This window comes from Osmia lignaria, chromosome 9, assembly GCF_051020975.1.
Source record: "Osmia lignaria lignaria isolate PbOS001 chromosome 9, iyOsmLign1, whole genome shotgun sequence".
NCBI classification, from domain to species: domain Eukaryota; kingdom Metazoa; phylum Arthropoda; class Insecta; order Hymenoptera; family Megachilidae; genus Osmia; species Osmia lignaria.
This window is the reverse complement of record NC_135040.1, coordinates 11,223,435-11,237,430: the sequence shown is the minus strand read 5'-3', so window position 1 is coordinate 11,237,430 and position 13,996 is coordinate 11,223,435. Positions and strand designations below refer to the sequence as shown.

General features: G+C 41.0%; 2 protein-coding genes and 1 long non-coding RNA gene across 6 annotated transcripts in view; 2 read left to right on the top strand and 1 right to left on the bottom strand.

Moving 5' to 3' along the window:
* Positions 1-13,996, bottom strand: part of LOC117608649 (WD repeat-containing protein 47) — a 56,590-nt gene that overhangs the window by 30,552 nt on the left and 12,042 nt on the right. For all 4 annotated transcript variants that reach the window (XM_034334113.2, XM_076690363.1, XM_076690364.1 and 1 more), the window contains exons 2-6: positions 8,899-9,598; positions 8,206-8,809; positions 7,768-8,116; positions 844-954; positions 648-726 (exon numbers count right to left, since the gene is read on the bottom strand). In XM_034334113.2, the coding sequence (XP_034190004.2) occupies positions 648-726; positions 844-954; positions 7,768-8,116; positions 8,206-8,809; positions 8,899-9,579 (1,824 nt within the window). In that variant the 5' untranslated portion in view covers positions 9,580-9,598. The remainder of the gene's footprint in view (positions 1-647; positions 727-843; positions 955-7,767; positions 8,117-8,205; positions 8,810-8,898; positions 9,599-13,996) is intronic.
* On the top strand, positions 910-4,285 carry LOC117608736 (uncharacterized). The gene is made up of 3 exons (XR_013062819.1): positions 910-1,026; positions 1,122-1,293; positions 3,468-4,285. It is a non-coding gene; the product is annotated as an uncharacterized LOC117608736 (long non-coding RNA).
* On the top strand, positions 11,466-13,602 carry LOC143305671 (uncharacterized). The gene is made up of 5 exons (XM_076690159.1): positions 11,466-11,486; positions 11,847-12,179; positions 12,266-12,431; positions 12,503-12,927; positions 13,124-13,602. Exons 1-5 carry the CDS (start codon positions 11,466-11,468, stop codon positions 13,544-13,546), a joined length of 1,368 nt encoding a protein of 455 aa, XP_076546274.1. The 3' UTR covers positions 13,547-13,602.

Genomic DNA, 13,996 nt, shown 5'->3' with positions numbered 1-13,996 from the left:
CAACGATCATTAATTCGCCATGACGGAACGCCGCCGAGTTAAAAATCATCGGTGACATTTACGGTGCATGATAAATTGAGGGAACAGTTGAATATCCGGTAGCGGAAAATCGCAAATAATCGGGTAATAAAATTTTTAGCCGCTCGTTCGAATTACCGGGTCCCCGTTTAATGGAAATACTTGCAACTATTCGTGGAAATTGTTGTTCGGCCAGTTTCACCGGTGCATTATGAGCGTAACCGTAAACGGGTCACGGGTTTACACGGGCGACTCCGGTAATAAGGAAAGACAAGTAGAAAGCAGCACGTTGATATTCGATTCTTTGATCATCTAGTTCACTATTTTATGTAGTTGACTATTATCAACTATTAGTTAGAAATTACGAACTTCCGTCTAACATGGTACATTTACTATTCACTTCTGAAACGTATAACGTTTCTTATCATAATGTTTTGCAATGTTACACTCTTGATAAGAGGATAAATATGAATGAAGCGCGAGGATGCCTCATTCTCATTTCAAAGATATAAATAGTTAAAAATAACTGACGAAAGGGAAACGCGATGATAGACAGTGCAAACGTCGTAAATATTGAATAAGCAAAAAGTCTGGTAAAAAAGTAATTGTAGGTGATTTTATTTACTTACCTTTATCGGCTTGACGACGTCGTAATGACTCTCCTGTACTCTGGGATCGAACGCGTTGCCCAACGCCGAGTTCTGTCTTCTGCAAACATTGTTTAACTTCATATTAGTAGCTCGGCTGGTGTTAGTTTGATTTTCGCTGGTAGCAGACTCGTCAGGTATTCTTAGCTGAGTTTACGTTACAAAGAAATATACTTACACCATAGGTTCAGATCCATTGATCACAGGTTTCGGTGACTGGATACCAGACCTAGCAGGGGTGCTCGTGTGAACAGGTGAGGGTCCTTTGCTTCCCAAAGGTTGCTTTATACTGTAATCATCCGGGAAAAATGACCGATCAATTTCATTTATGATCGTGATACCTATCGTCAGTGTATAACAGGTGAAATTTTATAAAAATTATTGTAAACGGTGTATGAAACAAATTACACGTTCGATCCACGTATTATTCACTGGAAATTTTCGCTTCGTTTGAAGTGACCATTTGGCAGCGAAGGATGCCATCATTGCCGTGTTGGCAAGCTTTTAAAGGGTCACCGGCAATCAAGATTTCCTATAGAATATCATCGAAGAAGGGACGATGGGGTTAGGAAAGGTCGTCGAAAACACTGGACCATTATTCAAGCAGGACGTGATTTATGGAAACAAGGTATCCCGCATCCTTTACACACGGTGAATGAATGCACGCTTTGTTGTTCGCTCCGGTGTTAGCTTTTAAACTCGTTTCACGTGAACACGCTTGTTTTCGTCCATTATTTATTGCGTAACAAGGTGATCGTGAAACTGTGACTAATTACGGATACCCTCCCAATAAATCGCTTAAACAGCAGGTCATTTTTTCAACAATTTTGTAATGAGCTTTTCTGCCGACGATCGAAGCCATTTCTTAATTATTTTATTTATTAACAAAAATGTTTATGCCTTGAAAAACACAAATTTTTCGGTGGAAATAAACAATTATTTTGAACAGAATATTTCAACATAACGGAGTTATTTCTACGTATGTTTACAAGTAACAGAACATACAAAGCCCGTTTTTTTCAAACGGTCGCGTGATCAAACCTTGCATGTTTTATAAATATTTTCCATGTTGATGTTAAACGGTTCCTATGGAAGTAATGGTCGAGTTCCGTTACATACATGTATACTTATCGTGTCACGATAAAACATGAATTGTTTCCAATAACGATAAAATGAATACATTTATTTTTCTAATCAATATACCAGAGGATCTATCGTTTTCGTGGACACTCGTCGTGGGAATTGATATGTGTTTAACGCGTGTCTGGGAAGTGGAAGCGGAAGCTGTTCATAATGAGGGTCGCATTCGAAATGAACGAGCTACGAGGAGATGGTTCACAGGAATGTTACCCATTCAAATATACAAATTTGTATATTTTGAAACCAGGAAAAATACGTTTGAATAAAAAGAAATATAGGAATCAAATATTTTGTCGACTTTTCTATAACATGAAAATTTATCTACATCTATCTCTAGCGAATAAAATGAATAAGAAATGGTTAAAGGGAGAATTTATTTAAAAAATAATGTACCGATTGACACACGGAGGCGTGGAACCGGCGCTCCTCAAGCTACACGTGCTACCATGGCTGCTCTGTTTCGTGTAAATCGGCCGATTGGTAGGCGCCACGCTGACACGCTCGGCGATACGAAACCGTGGTACAGTCGGCTTGTGATAAATCATCGTCGAAATGTTTCACAGAAAAACACAAGGGAAATGTATCCACTGAATCTCGTTCACACTTTCATCTCGGCACGATCTCCCGTCGACCGTGACACCAGAGAGTAACGCGACCCCGTTTCCGACAAAACGTCACCGCGAACCTCGAAGAGGATCGAAGAAGTTCGAACAGGATTTGACCGCGGTGGAATTTCGAAGTGGTCACAGGCTCTTATTTAGGGAGCGTGATCGAGCAACGAACGGAATGTCGAGATCGCGACGGAATGGAACGGTGCACGCTTGCAACAGGGGGAATACGATGCTGCTGCGGAGGAAGCCCGACGTGGAGTATCGAGGGAGCCGAAGCTACGATTTCGCCCGGCAGCGGCATTAGACTCGACTGCTCGTGTATACGTCGCGTCGACTGACTCCGCTCGTAATAACAAAGCGTATCGACGCGACCTATCAGAGGCCGCTTTGATTCCCGCGGATATGCTCCCCTTCGCGCGCCACTACTACCCGACCGCGATCAGCTGTTACGTCTCCCTATCGACCGGAATAATTCAAATAATTTCATTTTATTCGAGTAATATCCAACTGGTATTCATCAATCACAAAAGTCTTGGTGTATTTTTCCAGCGCAAGTGGTTAAATAACCTTCGCTAACTATCAGCTGCGTTCTATATTTCGCCACGAATGAACGTTCGAAGAAATGTATCGCGAATTTATTTATCTGAGCGAAATGAAAGCTCCCCTACGAAACAAATGGTATACAATGGCTCTCTGTGTTTGTTGATTCATTAATCCTTTGTGCTTCGAACGTTTGCTTTCTGACCAGACAAATTTCGCGAACGCTTTGTTGAGAGAGAGTTCGATTTATCGAGCACCTGTTCGAGTCAGGCTTTTGACCATGGTTTGGATTTTGAAAGGAAATGTTTTGAAATGTATTATCTGGAACGTGATGTTTAATTGCTTGCGGAATAAGTATCTTTGTGATGCACTCGATAAATTAATGGGATTATGATAAGGATTCTTTTGGATTTTATATAAAATTTATCTTTGTCAAACGTGTACGACGTAACTATCTTAGATTCGATAAGATTCTTATTAAACCTTATACTAATAAAATTTTTATTTCAAGGAAACTATTGCGAAAGAACGAGACGATTTCATCCCACAAAGCTGCACCTGCAATCGATTCACCTTGAACGAAAGCAAACTAACCTACTCCCGATGTACTTTTTCACGTGTAAACATTTACAACACCTGCTATTCTTCGATGGTAACGAGGCGGTTTAATTCGAGATGTACGTGCGTTTTTGATATCCCGTTCAGATCGCTCGAGCCTCGAACAAAGCCACGTTTGTGACCAATCTCGGCCGGTCACGCGTACTAATTACGCGCAAGTAAGTAGGTGGACAAGATAGTTGCTGCTGGGTACTATAACGTAGCCGAGGAGTCGAGAAAATGCAGTTGCAGAGCCAAGAAAATCCTCGAATGACTGGCAACTGTCGTCGATCCTCTGAGAGAAAGCAACGTCCGTGACGATCGCGTGTCAACCGCTCGACAACTCGAACGAATCGGGAATGCGCACTCGAGACACTCGAAAATTTCATCTTTCTACGCTAAATCCGTCGTCTAACAAGTTTAACTCGTTGCTTGTTTTAACTTCTTTGGCAACTAATGATTCTTGGTGCGGTTCGAAATTTTCGAAATAAAGAGAACGAAGCTTAGCATTCAAAACTTTAGTATTCCTAAACTTTGCTATTTTAAAGTTTGATTTTTCCAAGCTTCCTTATTTTAAGCTTTAATATTTTCAAGCTCTAAAATTCCTAAGGTATATTATTCTAAGCTCTAGTATTCCTAAGCTATATTATTCTAAGCTCTAATATTCCTAAGCTTTATTATTCTAAGCTCTACTACTCCAAGCTTTGTTAACCCTTAAACAGCGAAACCTGTATCTAGAATTGAATGTATCATTTTTAAATAAAAGAATTTCATATATTAAAAGAATCATTTTTAAAATAATAGTCTAAAATTAAATTAAGATTGGAGCTCTCTTCATGGTCCGTCGTCCGAGGGTCAACAAATAGTAGTATCCATGAACGTCACTGTATTTACATATCATCCTCGATCGCTGCTTTTTCTCTAGCTCTAAAGTTGCAGTAGCACGTTGCCATTTAAAGGGATTCGCCGGCGAGAAATTGAACGCAGTGAATCATTGAGAACGACCTCGTTTGTTGAACCTGCTGAAGGATCAAGGACTTTCGTACCACCCTTATTTCACTGGCCACGAAACGTAAATCTCGCTGTTAAATGCGCTCATATTTTGCAGTTAACGAAGTGCCCAGACACTCGAAACTCCTTTGGTCACCACTAATTCCTCAACTTACACCATGAACGCGTCAGAGTGATTGCTAACCAGTCTCGTTAGAACCTCAACAAATGGTTACTATTGAAAGAAAATAATCTTGTTAACTACGGTTGAACTTTTTGTCATTTTTATACATTCAATCAACAAGAAAATCAACGGAGTTTTTGCATTATCATCCTTGGAAGAAACGTAAAATGTACAAAGCTGCAAGATGATTCGTTGTTCTTGTAACAGCTATCGAGAATACGTCGATCGATTCTTTTAATGGTCGTATCACTTGAATGTCTCTTGAAGAGACGAGGTAAGACCTCCTGGAAGTACAATCTCACCCTTTCGATCGAATGACTGAACGATATCGTAGTGATAAGAACCCTGAATCATATCTACGTAGTTGAATTTCACGATCGACTACAGCAATAAACATAAAAGAAACGAAAGAATTTGAAAAATAAAGTGAGAGTAATATTCCTTGTATAAATATGTTCAGCGCAGGAATGTCTCATCCGCAAAGGGTTAACTATAAATTCCCTGTTTCACAGCCCGACTAATTATGTCCTCTATAATTCGATTTATATTCATGCACGTATACTCGGGCCTGTACTGCCGCAACCACTGCATTGTCACTTCTGGAATAAGTTAAACCTTGTCTGCCAACGGTTGAGGATAATTAGCCTTTTGAACTGCGAATACCATTCAGACAGCAGCAGTGTCTGGTATTTTGCTCCATCTGCGTCTGCATTTAATTAGGCTCAAACGAATTTCCAGCTAAACGCGACGTCGTTAAGTTTCATTAAACGCCAGTGTAATAACTATGTAAACTTCGCGATGTACCATTCATAAAATCCAATAAAGGAAAAAAGATACCGATGCAGCCCAAGGTGGATTTCTTTTTCCTCAGGTTAATATTCGAAGACAATTGTGAAACGTGTTTACGAGATGCCGAATAATTACTCGAAGGACCTTTTGTGTCTTTATTCGAATGATAATATCCGATCTGACAGACGTGAAAATTCATACGACTGGTCGTTAAATCGCGCATCAGAAATCCGCACGTTCATTCGCGTTTTACGAGGGACCCAGCACCGATGAGCATGAATGAGACAATGAGAGCATAAATATGTATAACGAAATCGTGAAGCGAGAACCGTCGATGGGACAGAACCAATGACGATGGTGTATGGTCACGATTTCCCTGTAACAACGTGCACGTACTTACTATTCTCATACATCCGGTATCCGGCCGTGGAACAATGTCAACGGTCGATGCCAATGAACCGTGCTTGAATTCCACTTTCATTTCTTCAACGTTAACGATACCCGTGAACCACCTCTTTCCACTCGACGTCATTGAAAGTTATTTGGGTTATGAAACCTAATCGCAGAGAAGGTTGCAAAATGTTCGATAAAAGATAAGGTAATACACCTGATAGGCGATAAAGGAAGCAGGTAAGTTGTGTGTGTCGGTAAGCCAGCTCCCTATTATTTAGGAATTTTTAGATTTTATATTTCTATTTTAACACGTTGGACTCGCATTTTCCAAAATAATAATCTTGTTTCGAAATTTAAGACAGAGTGGAACAGATTCGCGACAAAATTTGCTACTTTGAAATCAAACGGTGTTTCATTGATTATCGCCGGATGTGACCGATATGCCTTGGCAGAAAAGATACATTGCACTTGACATCTCTGAAGCGGCGGTAATTTTAGCTCGTTACGCGACATTTACGAGGATACAGCCGGGACCGTTTATTCGTTCGCGAAAAGGAATTCGCGCGACGCTCACGAGGGATGACTTCCTGCCACTACTGATTTGTCCCTGGCGAAGCTGTTGGTGTACGTAGTCGTGGGAAAACAGAACCTCGTTACGGTAGCTAACTTTTAAAAGAATCGAGGAAAAAAAAAGAAAAAGAAGTAAACCACTTCCAGTCAGAAGTAAAATAATATTTTCCCGTCCAAAAGAAGGTGTATTTTCAAGTTTTGTAAATTTGAAATGCAAAAGAATCAATATCAAATAAAAATATAATCAATTCCAATTTTGATTTTTTTTAAAAACTATTAAAATATAAAACGAGACATGCAAAAAAATCGAGCAAAAAAAGGAAGCAAATCACTTTCAGTCAAAAGTAAAATAATATTTTCCCGCCAGTATTTTTAAGTTTTTGGAAATTTCAAATGCAAAAGGATCAATATTAAATAAAAATATAATCAATTATAATATTAATTTTTTAAAGGAACTATTCAAATATAAAACGAGACACTCTGTATAGTTCCAATGGAACGTCAAACTAAAGGCCGGAAGTCGGAGGTCATTGTCAAGCTACTAAAATAATGCTACTAATTCTTTTTTCAACACGGCCTGCGGTGAATCGCTATTTCGATCGGCGCCAACTTGCCGTCTAGACCGAACAAGTTATTCTCGGCTCGCGGTTTAGTACCATAATAAGCGCGAGAAAGGCATTCCCTTGCTGCCATCTGTTAGAGAATATAGCCAACCATTCGGTTTGATTGACTGCATCGCACTACTGCACGAACGCGATACGCTACAGGGAAAACAATAGCGTTTGGCTGGATTATATCGAGCCGGTAATTAACTGGAAAACAAGCCAATGTTAATGGGAGGCATCGGTACCAACTTCTCTCCGTGATCGCACAATGCTGATACTCATCGACATTCTCAAGCTTTGAATAATATACCCTAACGATACTCTTTTGTTCCTCAAACAGGTTTATAAATGCAACCCTTCATAAAGGATAAACGAAAATAACGATTGCAGTTACCCCTTGTGGGTTGTTTAAAGGTACAATCGGGTGCAATGTAGGCTCTTTGGGTTAAGGATAAATACAGAAGAGGGAACTTCTCAATCAATTGATTTTGGTTTTAGAAGAACCAAGGGAGAGCCTAGAAAGATCCTAGGGATAAGCTTACGTTGCACCCAAGTGCCAAGGGAGAGCCTAGGAAGATCCTAGGAAGAAGCCTACGTTGCACCCAAGTGTACATTACCACGAACAGAAATCCCTAGGAACAGTTTCAAATTAACGTGTCAGAAATAATAACAGATTCACTTACCCATCGTTCTGAAGTCTATTATCCACCACCTGCGGCGACAGCGGCGCGGACAGTTGTCTGACTAAGTCGTCCCACTCCCTTTCCCTCTGCTGGAACTTCTCCTGCAGCCTCTGCTTTTGCTTTTGATACTCTTTGAACAGGTCTCCATTGTAGCTCTGTTCCAGATGATCACCGCCTATGGAAGGCCGTCCAGGGATCACCGAGGGTTCTGTGATCTTCGCCGCGACCCCGGTTGGTTTCTCGGCTAAAGAATCTCTTCTGGAACTCCTAGCTGTTGACGGCGCGGGAGATTCTCTGCCAGCGATTCTGCGCTCCGGTGTCGACGCTGCGGAAGGATCCGCTTTGATACCTTCGACAGAAGACGCGCTCGTTAATTTCAACGTCAGATTTAACGCTTGTAATATTATTTCTAGGTAAGATAGAAACGGGAAGACTCACCCTCCGGACTCTTCGACTGTCCTCTCGTTCTCGGCGGAGCTTTCGGTTGACTGTTGGTCGTCGTCTCTTGTATGGAAGGCAGCTGTTGATATTCAGCGTAACTAGAACTAAGGAAGACGTCACCCTCGTTCTCAAAGAGCCTATCCACGCTGGTGTTCATTAGCTTGTTGTTCTTAAAACCGGTCAGATGAAAACTCGCGAAAGACGATCTTGACATCGGGTTTATATCACCGGTGGACAGGGCCATTAGCGCCGCAGATGGTATCGGCGTATTTTTAGGACCGGGACTCCTTGGTCCGAGTCCAGCTTCTAAAGCCGGCACTAAACTGCGAGACATCATGTCGGCGGCTGATCGCGGCCTGGTAAACGGCATCGCGCAATGCGGGAAGGTTTTCGGTTTTATCGGTGTGATCAACATATGCTCCGTCCATGAAGTCTCCAACGATGGTCTCTCCAGCCTTTCCACGTCCACGTTCAACGTACGTTGCGCGAAAGGCACGGCGAACGTTTCCGGTGGTATACTTTGCAGCCAAGAGAGCAGGCTTAAATCGGAATCACTGAAGCCAACGGAACCGTCCAACAATCGGGAGAAATTCATCTCCACCTGTAACAGTAACACGGATGTTAGATTGCTTTTCGTTTATTAAGGTCTTCTTTAATTGGATGAAAGACGGAACGAGGGTGAACAGTTACCTGTTCGCTCTCCTTGGAACCAGTAGCTTTGGCCTGGCAGTAATTAACGCAAGACTCGTACAAAATCCCCTTAATTATCAGTTGTATCAGCCGATCGTTCTTCGCCGAGCTGACAGGATGAGCCGGATCGGTGCTTTTTCTGTCGCCTGGCAGAAACTTTTCCACCAGGAGATGCACTTCCCGGAAACACTGGACTCTCGCGTTGCTAGGATTCCAGTCCTTGTACTGCAGGTGATCCGTGAGCCGTGGAAGCGTCAAAAGAAGACACAAACTGCTGTACTCCTCTTTGGAGGGTGCAACCTTTTCAAGATCGCTCAACACCTTCACCACTTCCTCCACCGCGTTGTCCACACTTCCGTTCGTCCCTGTCGCGTTCAGGTTTGCCTCGGATTTGATGCACAACAGTTCGACGTACTTGTGCCTGAGAATCGAATAGGTGAACTTTCTCATGTCGAAGTCCGGCAACGCCTCCAACGGCTGAATGAACTCCAACACGTCGTCCCATTGTCCGTCGAGGATCAGCTGACGAAGGAAGAGCACGTCGTCGCTGTACTGACCGTTTATCACGCCTGTCTCTCGTTCCAACGAAAGCTGCGAGATGTGTAGGTCACGGCTGTGGAGGAACTCCAAGGTTAGTCGTACCACGTCCTCCTCGCGCAGCGTCAGGTGCGCCGCCGGCATCACGTACCGAATACGCAACCTGGACAACATCCGGAGAAACAAAAAATTACAACCTCCACCTTTCGATATCAAAATAGTTCGATGATTTTCTAACGTAACCGTAGACATTTCAATCGATTGCCAAAATGATAATTTATGCTCCAGAAGTGCCTAACTCTAATTCCATCGAATGTATTAGGTTGTGTAATAAATTCCCGCGTTTTTTGTATTTTATCTCTTTCCCGCAATTTTGGGTTTTGTTAGGTAAAGTATATGTATGCACTCACAAGTCTTTTTCTTGCTCTGCTTCAATTTTTCGAATTAATTGATTTTAATCAATTTTCAGGCTTCTGAAATGGAAGTTCCAGAAGGCAACAAAATTCATTTTCGACATCTGCTCTATTTCGCCTTTCATCGTGGTTAAAAAGCGACATTTGTCACAATGTCGCGAACTGCTTCCGTAGCTTTTTGACCACGGCGAAAGGCGAAATTGAGCAGATGTCGAAAATAAATTTTTTTGCCTCCTTGAACTTCCATTTCAGAAGCTTGAAAATTGATTACAATTAATTATTTCGAAAAATTGAAGCAGAGTAAGAAAAAGACTTGAGAATGTATATATATACTTTACCTAACAAAACACAAAATTGCGGGAAAAAAATAAAATACAAAAAACGCGAGAATTTATTACACAACCTAATATCATGATTCGATTCGCCAGAATTATGAATCAATCAAATAATATGCAGTATTGCAAAACCGACTAATGGTATGCGCGTTAAGGAATGTGCGAAATCCTTGTTTTTACAAGTTCGTTGCACTTCGAGGCCAGCGGCCCTGCTGACATGCCCTGATTGTCCGGTATACTGAATGGATAGATGATTCGGACGTTGATCTACTATTCTCCTACTAAACTACTCTTCTCGCACGTGAATATTTAAACCGACTCTAACAAGTTCGTTTCCGTGTAACATTGAAATACTCCAGATACCCAAAAAGTAACAATTGTGCGAACTAGTTAGGTGCGCCACTATGAAATAAGAGATAAATTTGTGTCCAAAGATTCGCAGCATTCACTTAATTGTTTCAATTATATCAAATGTAAATTTCTCTACGTTTCAAAAATTCATGAACCCATAAACGCTTCGTTTTGCATAGTTATCACCTCGCCATTGGGTTACAGCAAATTTTGCATTTAATACGATTCAAACAGTTAAGTCGACATTAAAAAAGATTGAACGTAAATTTCTCGCTTACTTCGAAAGAGTCGTTATTGTAAATGACCAAGGGTTGAAATAAAATCGTAAGCTCTATATTTCCACCGTCCCTCTCAAATCAGCTACTTTATATTCCTCTAAAAATCGTCTGATATTCAACGTGCCAAGAATCGAGAGGCCGTCGATGCTGGAAAAGATTATGAATAAAAAGGCAAATCGTTATCGACTTCGCCCCCATATGGCGGGGAAAGTTTGCTCGAAAGCGATTCTTGATTCGGGAGGGTGTGAATTATGAATCCGCACGTTCCATAAAGACAAGATAAAGTACGATGAGATGAAAAGTTATTTCTGTTGAATACAAAGAAATTTCCTATAAGAAAAGCAGCCTGTCTTTTCACAGCCCTGGCAGTATAACGCAATACAATAGGTAGAGAAAAATACAAAGCCGGGTAAAGTTTTATTCACGTAGACTTGCGAAATTCAATTTCGAAAGACAAATTGACCCAAAAAAACAAAATCGTTCGGGGAATTTGCCACATTCTTCGAAACCACGACAAGTTGACCTGACAAAAAATGGTGCGTGAAGCACGAAATTTGTGGCATCAGCGATTTCGAGTTGATTAATGTACGCGCCCTTTCACAGGCGAATCGCAGTTCCGATCGAACCTCTGAACGATTGACAACGATATAACGATGGCGAAATGGATATTTGTGGTGAGTTTTTCAATTAATTTGGATTTCTGGTAGAAAATCGTTCATTTAAAAGAAAAATAAACACTCATCCTCTAAATTACAAGTGCATGTTCTAAAGAATAAAAAATCATTAATTATATCTTCAGAACGCGATGAGAAAGTTACAATAAACAAGCGTGAATTTGAGAATGAAATAATCGTTATATCTCGTAATCAAGGGTATGTAATTATCACTTTCTCATTGCTTATTGTTAGAGCATCAGTGAAAGAATTTTTCTTTTTCAAAATGAAAGGTAAAAACGTGCCATAGTTAAAGGATTAAAACACTGATTAACTAGCGTTGATTTAATTAAATAAAAATTTCATACGATTTCGTTTCAGTTATCAGTGGCTGCTGTGTTAACGAGAATTGGGATGGCTGATATCATGGTACAGCCAGGATACCAATCGCCGCAACATCATTCGATAATAACTCAACCCCATGAAACTATGCAACATTTGAATAAAGATCACCTTCAACAACCGAAATCCGCAGATTACCATTTAGAATTTCACCCAGTTTACACGGACTCGTATCAGATCCCTGCTAATGCATTGTATCCTGTACTACAACACTATCAGGTGATGCCACAATTATACGGGACACATTATAGCCATCCAAACTCTGGCGATGTTGGTCTTCCAGGAATGCACTCATCCGAATATGTTCCTTTGGTGAATATCGCATAACGCATCGATTACATTTTCTATAAAATTTCGAATGAAAAGAACAAAATCAATTAATCGATGAATTTTCTCAGCCAGTACATAGCCGGTACAGGAGATCCAGCGAATCCAATGATGGTGAGCAGAGCGAGAAACGCGATAAACTCGATGCTGTGGCCACGAAGTCGTCCTTAGACGAGAACGTTTCGCCAGTCATTGATTTGCGAAGTCTAGGTGGAGAAGCCGGAGAAGGCCTCGATGGTAAGGGAAAATAATGGCTCTTCAAACGTAACTAGAATTTCAATAATCACGAATAATAATTTCATCCACAGAAAAGAACGTAAAGGTTCGTCAAAGCGACAACAATCAACAACCGATCACCAGCAACACCCTGTTCGGTTTGAATCCTGCGAATATGTATCCAACGTACCAACAATACCAGTTCGTGGATCCAGCCCTTAATTCGAACCAGGAATTTCGAAATATAGAGATGTTACCCGAGGGAACCGTGTCCACAGAACCAGCATCGGAGTATCGGGAAGTGTCTTCAGCGCCGCTCGAATCTCCTCAAACGAAACTCGAAAATCTTCAACACGCCATGTTGCTCCAACATCCTGGACCCGAGCAACAACAGCAGTCGGAAGTTTCAAGAAGCTCCGAGCTAAGAAACTTTCCCGATCCCCGACCAAGTTCCGCTACTCTTCAATCGCCGGAAGCTGACACGTCGGACAACCATAGTGAATCTCGCGCAGCCACGGTAAGTACTTTGCTTCCAAATGACTCGTCGCGAATCGATGGATTGAACAGTTCGAAGAATTTCAATAAGCTGCTACCAAAGGTCTGCTGTCAATTCGAATCGAAGCAGAAGTTTCGAAATTTTTCAAATAACCTCGACTAATTTTCATTGAAGCACCATCGCCGGTAATTAAATTGAAATTGTTTTTAATCTACAGCGAGGTACGAAATTCGTCAGCGTGAATACCCACAAGAAATTGGGGGTGGTGAAAGTGGGATATCCGCACAATACGAAAGTGGTGAAGAATTACCATCACCATGCAGTAGTAGGAAATTTCAGACACGCACCCGATGGAAGTCACCCTTCCGTTCATCCCGCTTACACGATTCATCAGAAGAACGATGGAATGTTGAATAATTTCGCTACAAACAGTGGGCAGCAAGAGGTACAGGTTTATCAACTTCCAAATGGTCAAGCGACGACTTGCTTACCGGCTTCTCAGTACACAATTCTGCCACAAACTTACGGTAGTAATTACGTTGCTAATTATGCCCTCGGTTCCCCATCTTCCTCTTCGACCTATCAAATTTGCGTGCACAACCCCGACAATTTACCATTCGTAATGTACCAGTTGCCGTAAACGAACCTCGACTTCGCAAATCAAACGACTGTTATTTATTGTATTTTGTACACGATGTTTCTATATATTAAGATTTCACGCTCGTCTACGGCCATCATCGAAATCCGTCTAGTTAGTAATTACGTGTAAACCTATGTATTGATGGTAATATCATTTTCAATAAACGTGTACGACAGTGAAGTATCGTCGAGTTTATTACAAACCTCTCCCGTTTCCTGCAACGTGTTATTTCTCTAATGACTGGCATTTAATTGCTTTTTAATCGCTTGGTATGAATAACGACTAAAACCATTTGATTCTTTTATGTGTGGAAAATGACTGTGCTTAATTCTTTAATATTTTTAATAAATAAATAATTCTTTAATATTATTTAATAAAAGGATCTACGATCCTTTTTAATTGAATAAATCGTGACACCTTTAATTTCAAATTTCACTCATTTTCAATTTC

Bases quoted from the DNA above. Each gene is read 5' to 3' on its own strand.
- LOC143305671 (XM_076690159.1), top strand. From the start codon at position 11,466: ATGGCGAAATGGATATTTGTG. The intron at 11,487-11,846 runs GTGAGTTTTTCA...ATTTCGTTTCAG, and splicing joins TGGCGAAATGGATATTTGTG to TTATCAGTGGCTGCTGTGTT. The intron at 12,928-13,123 runs GTAAGTACTTTG...TTTAATCTACAG, and splicing joins GTGAATCTCGCGCAGCCACG to CGAGGTACGAAATTCGTCAG.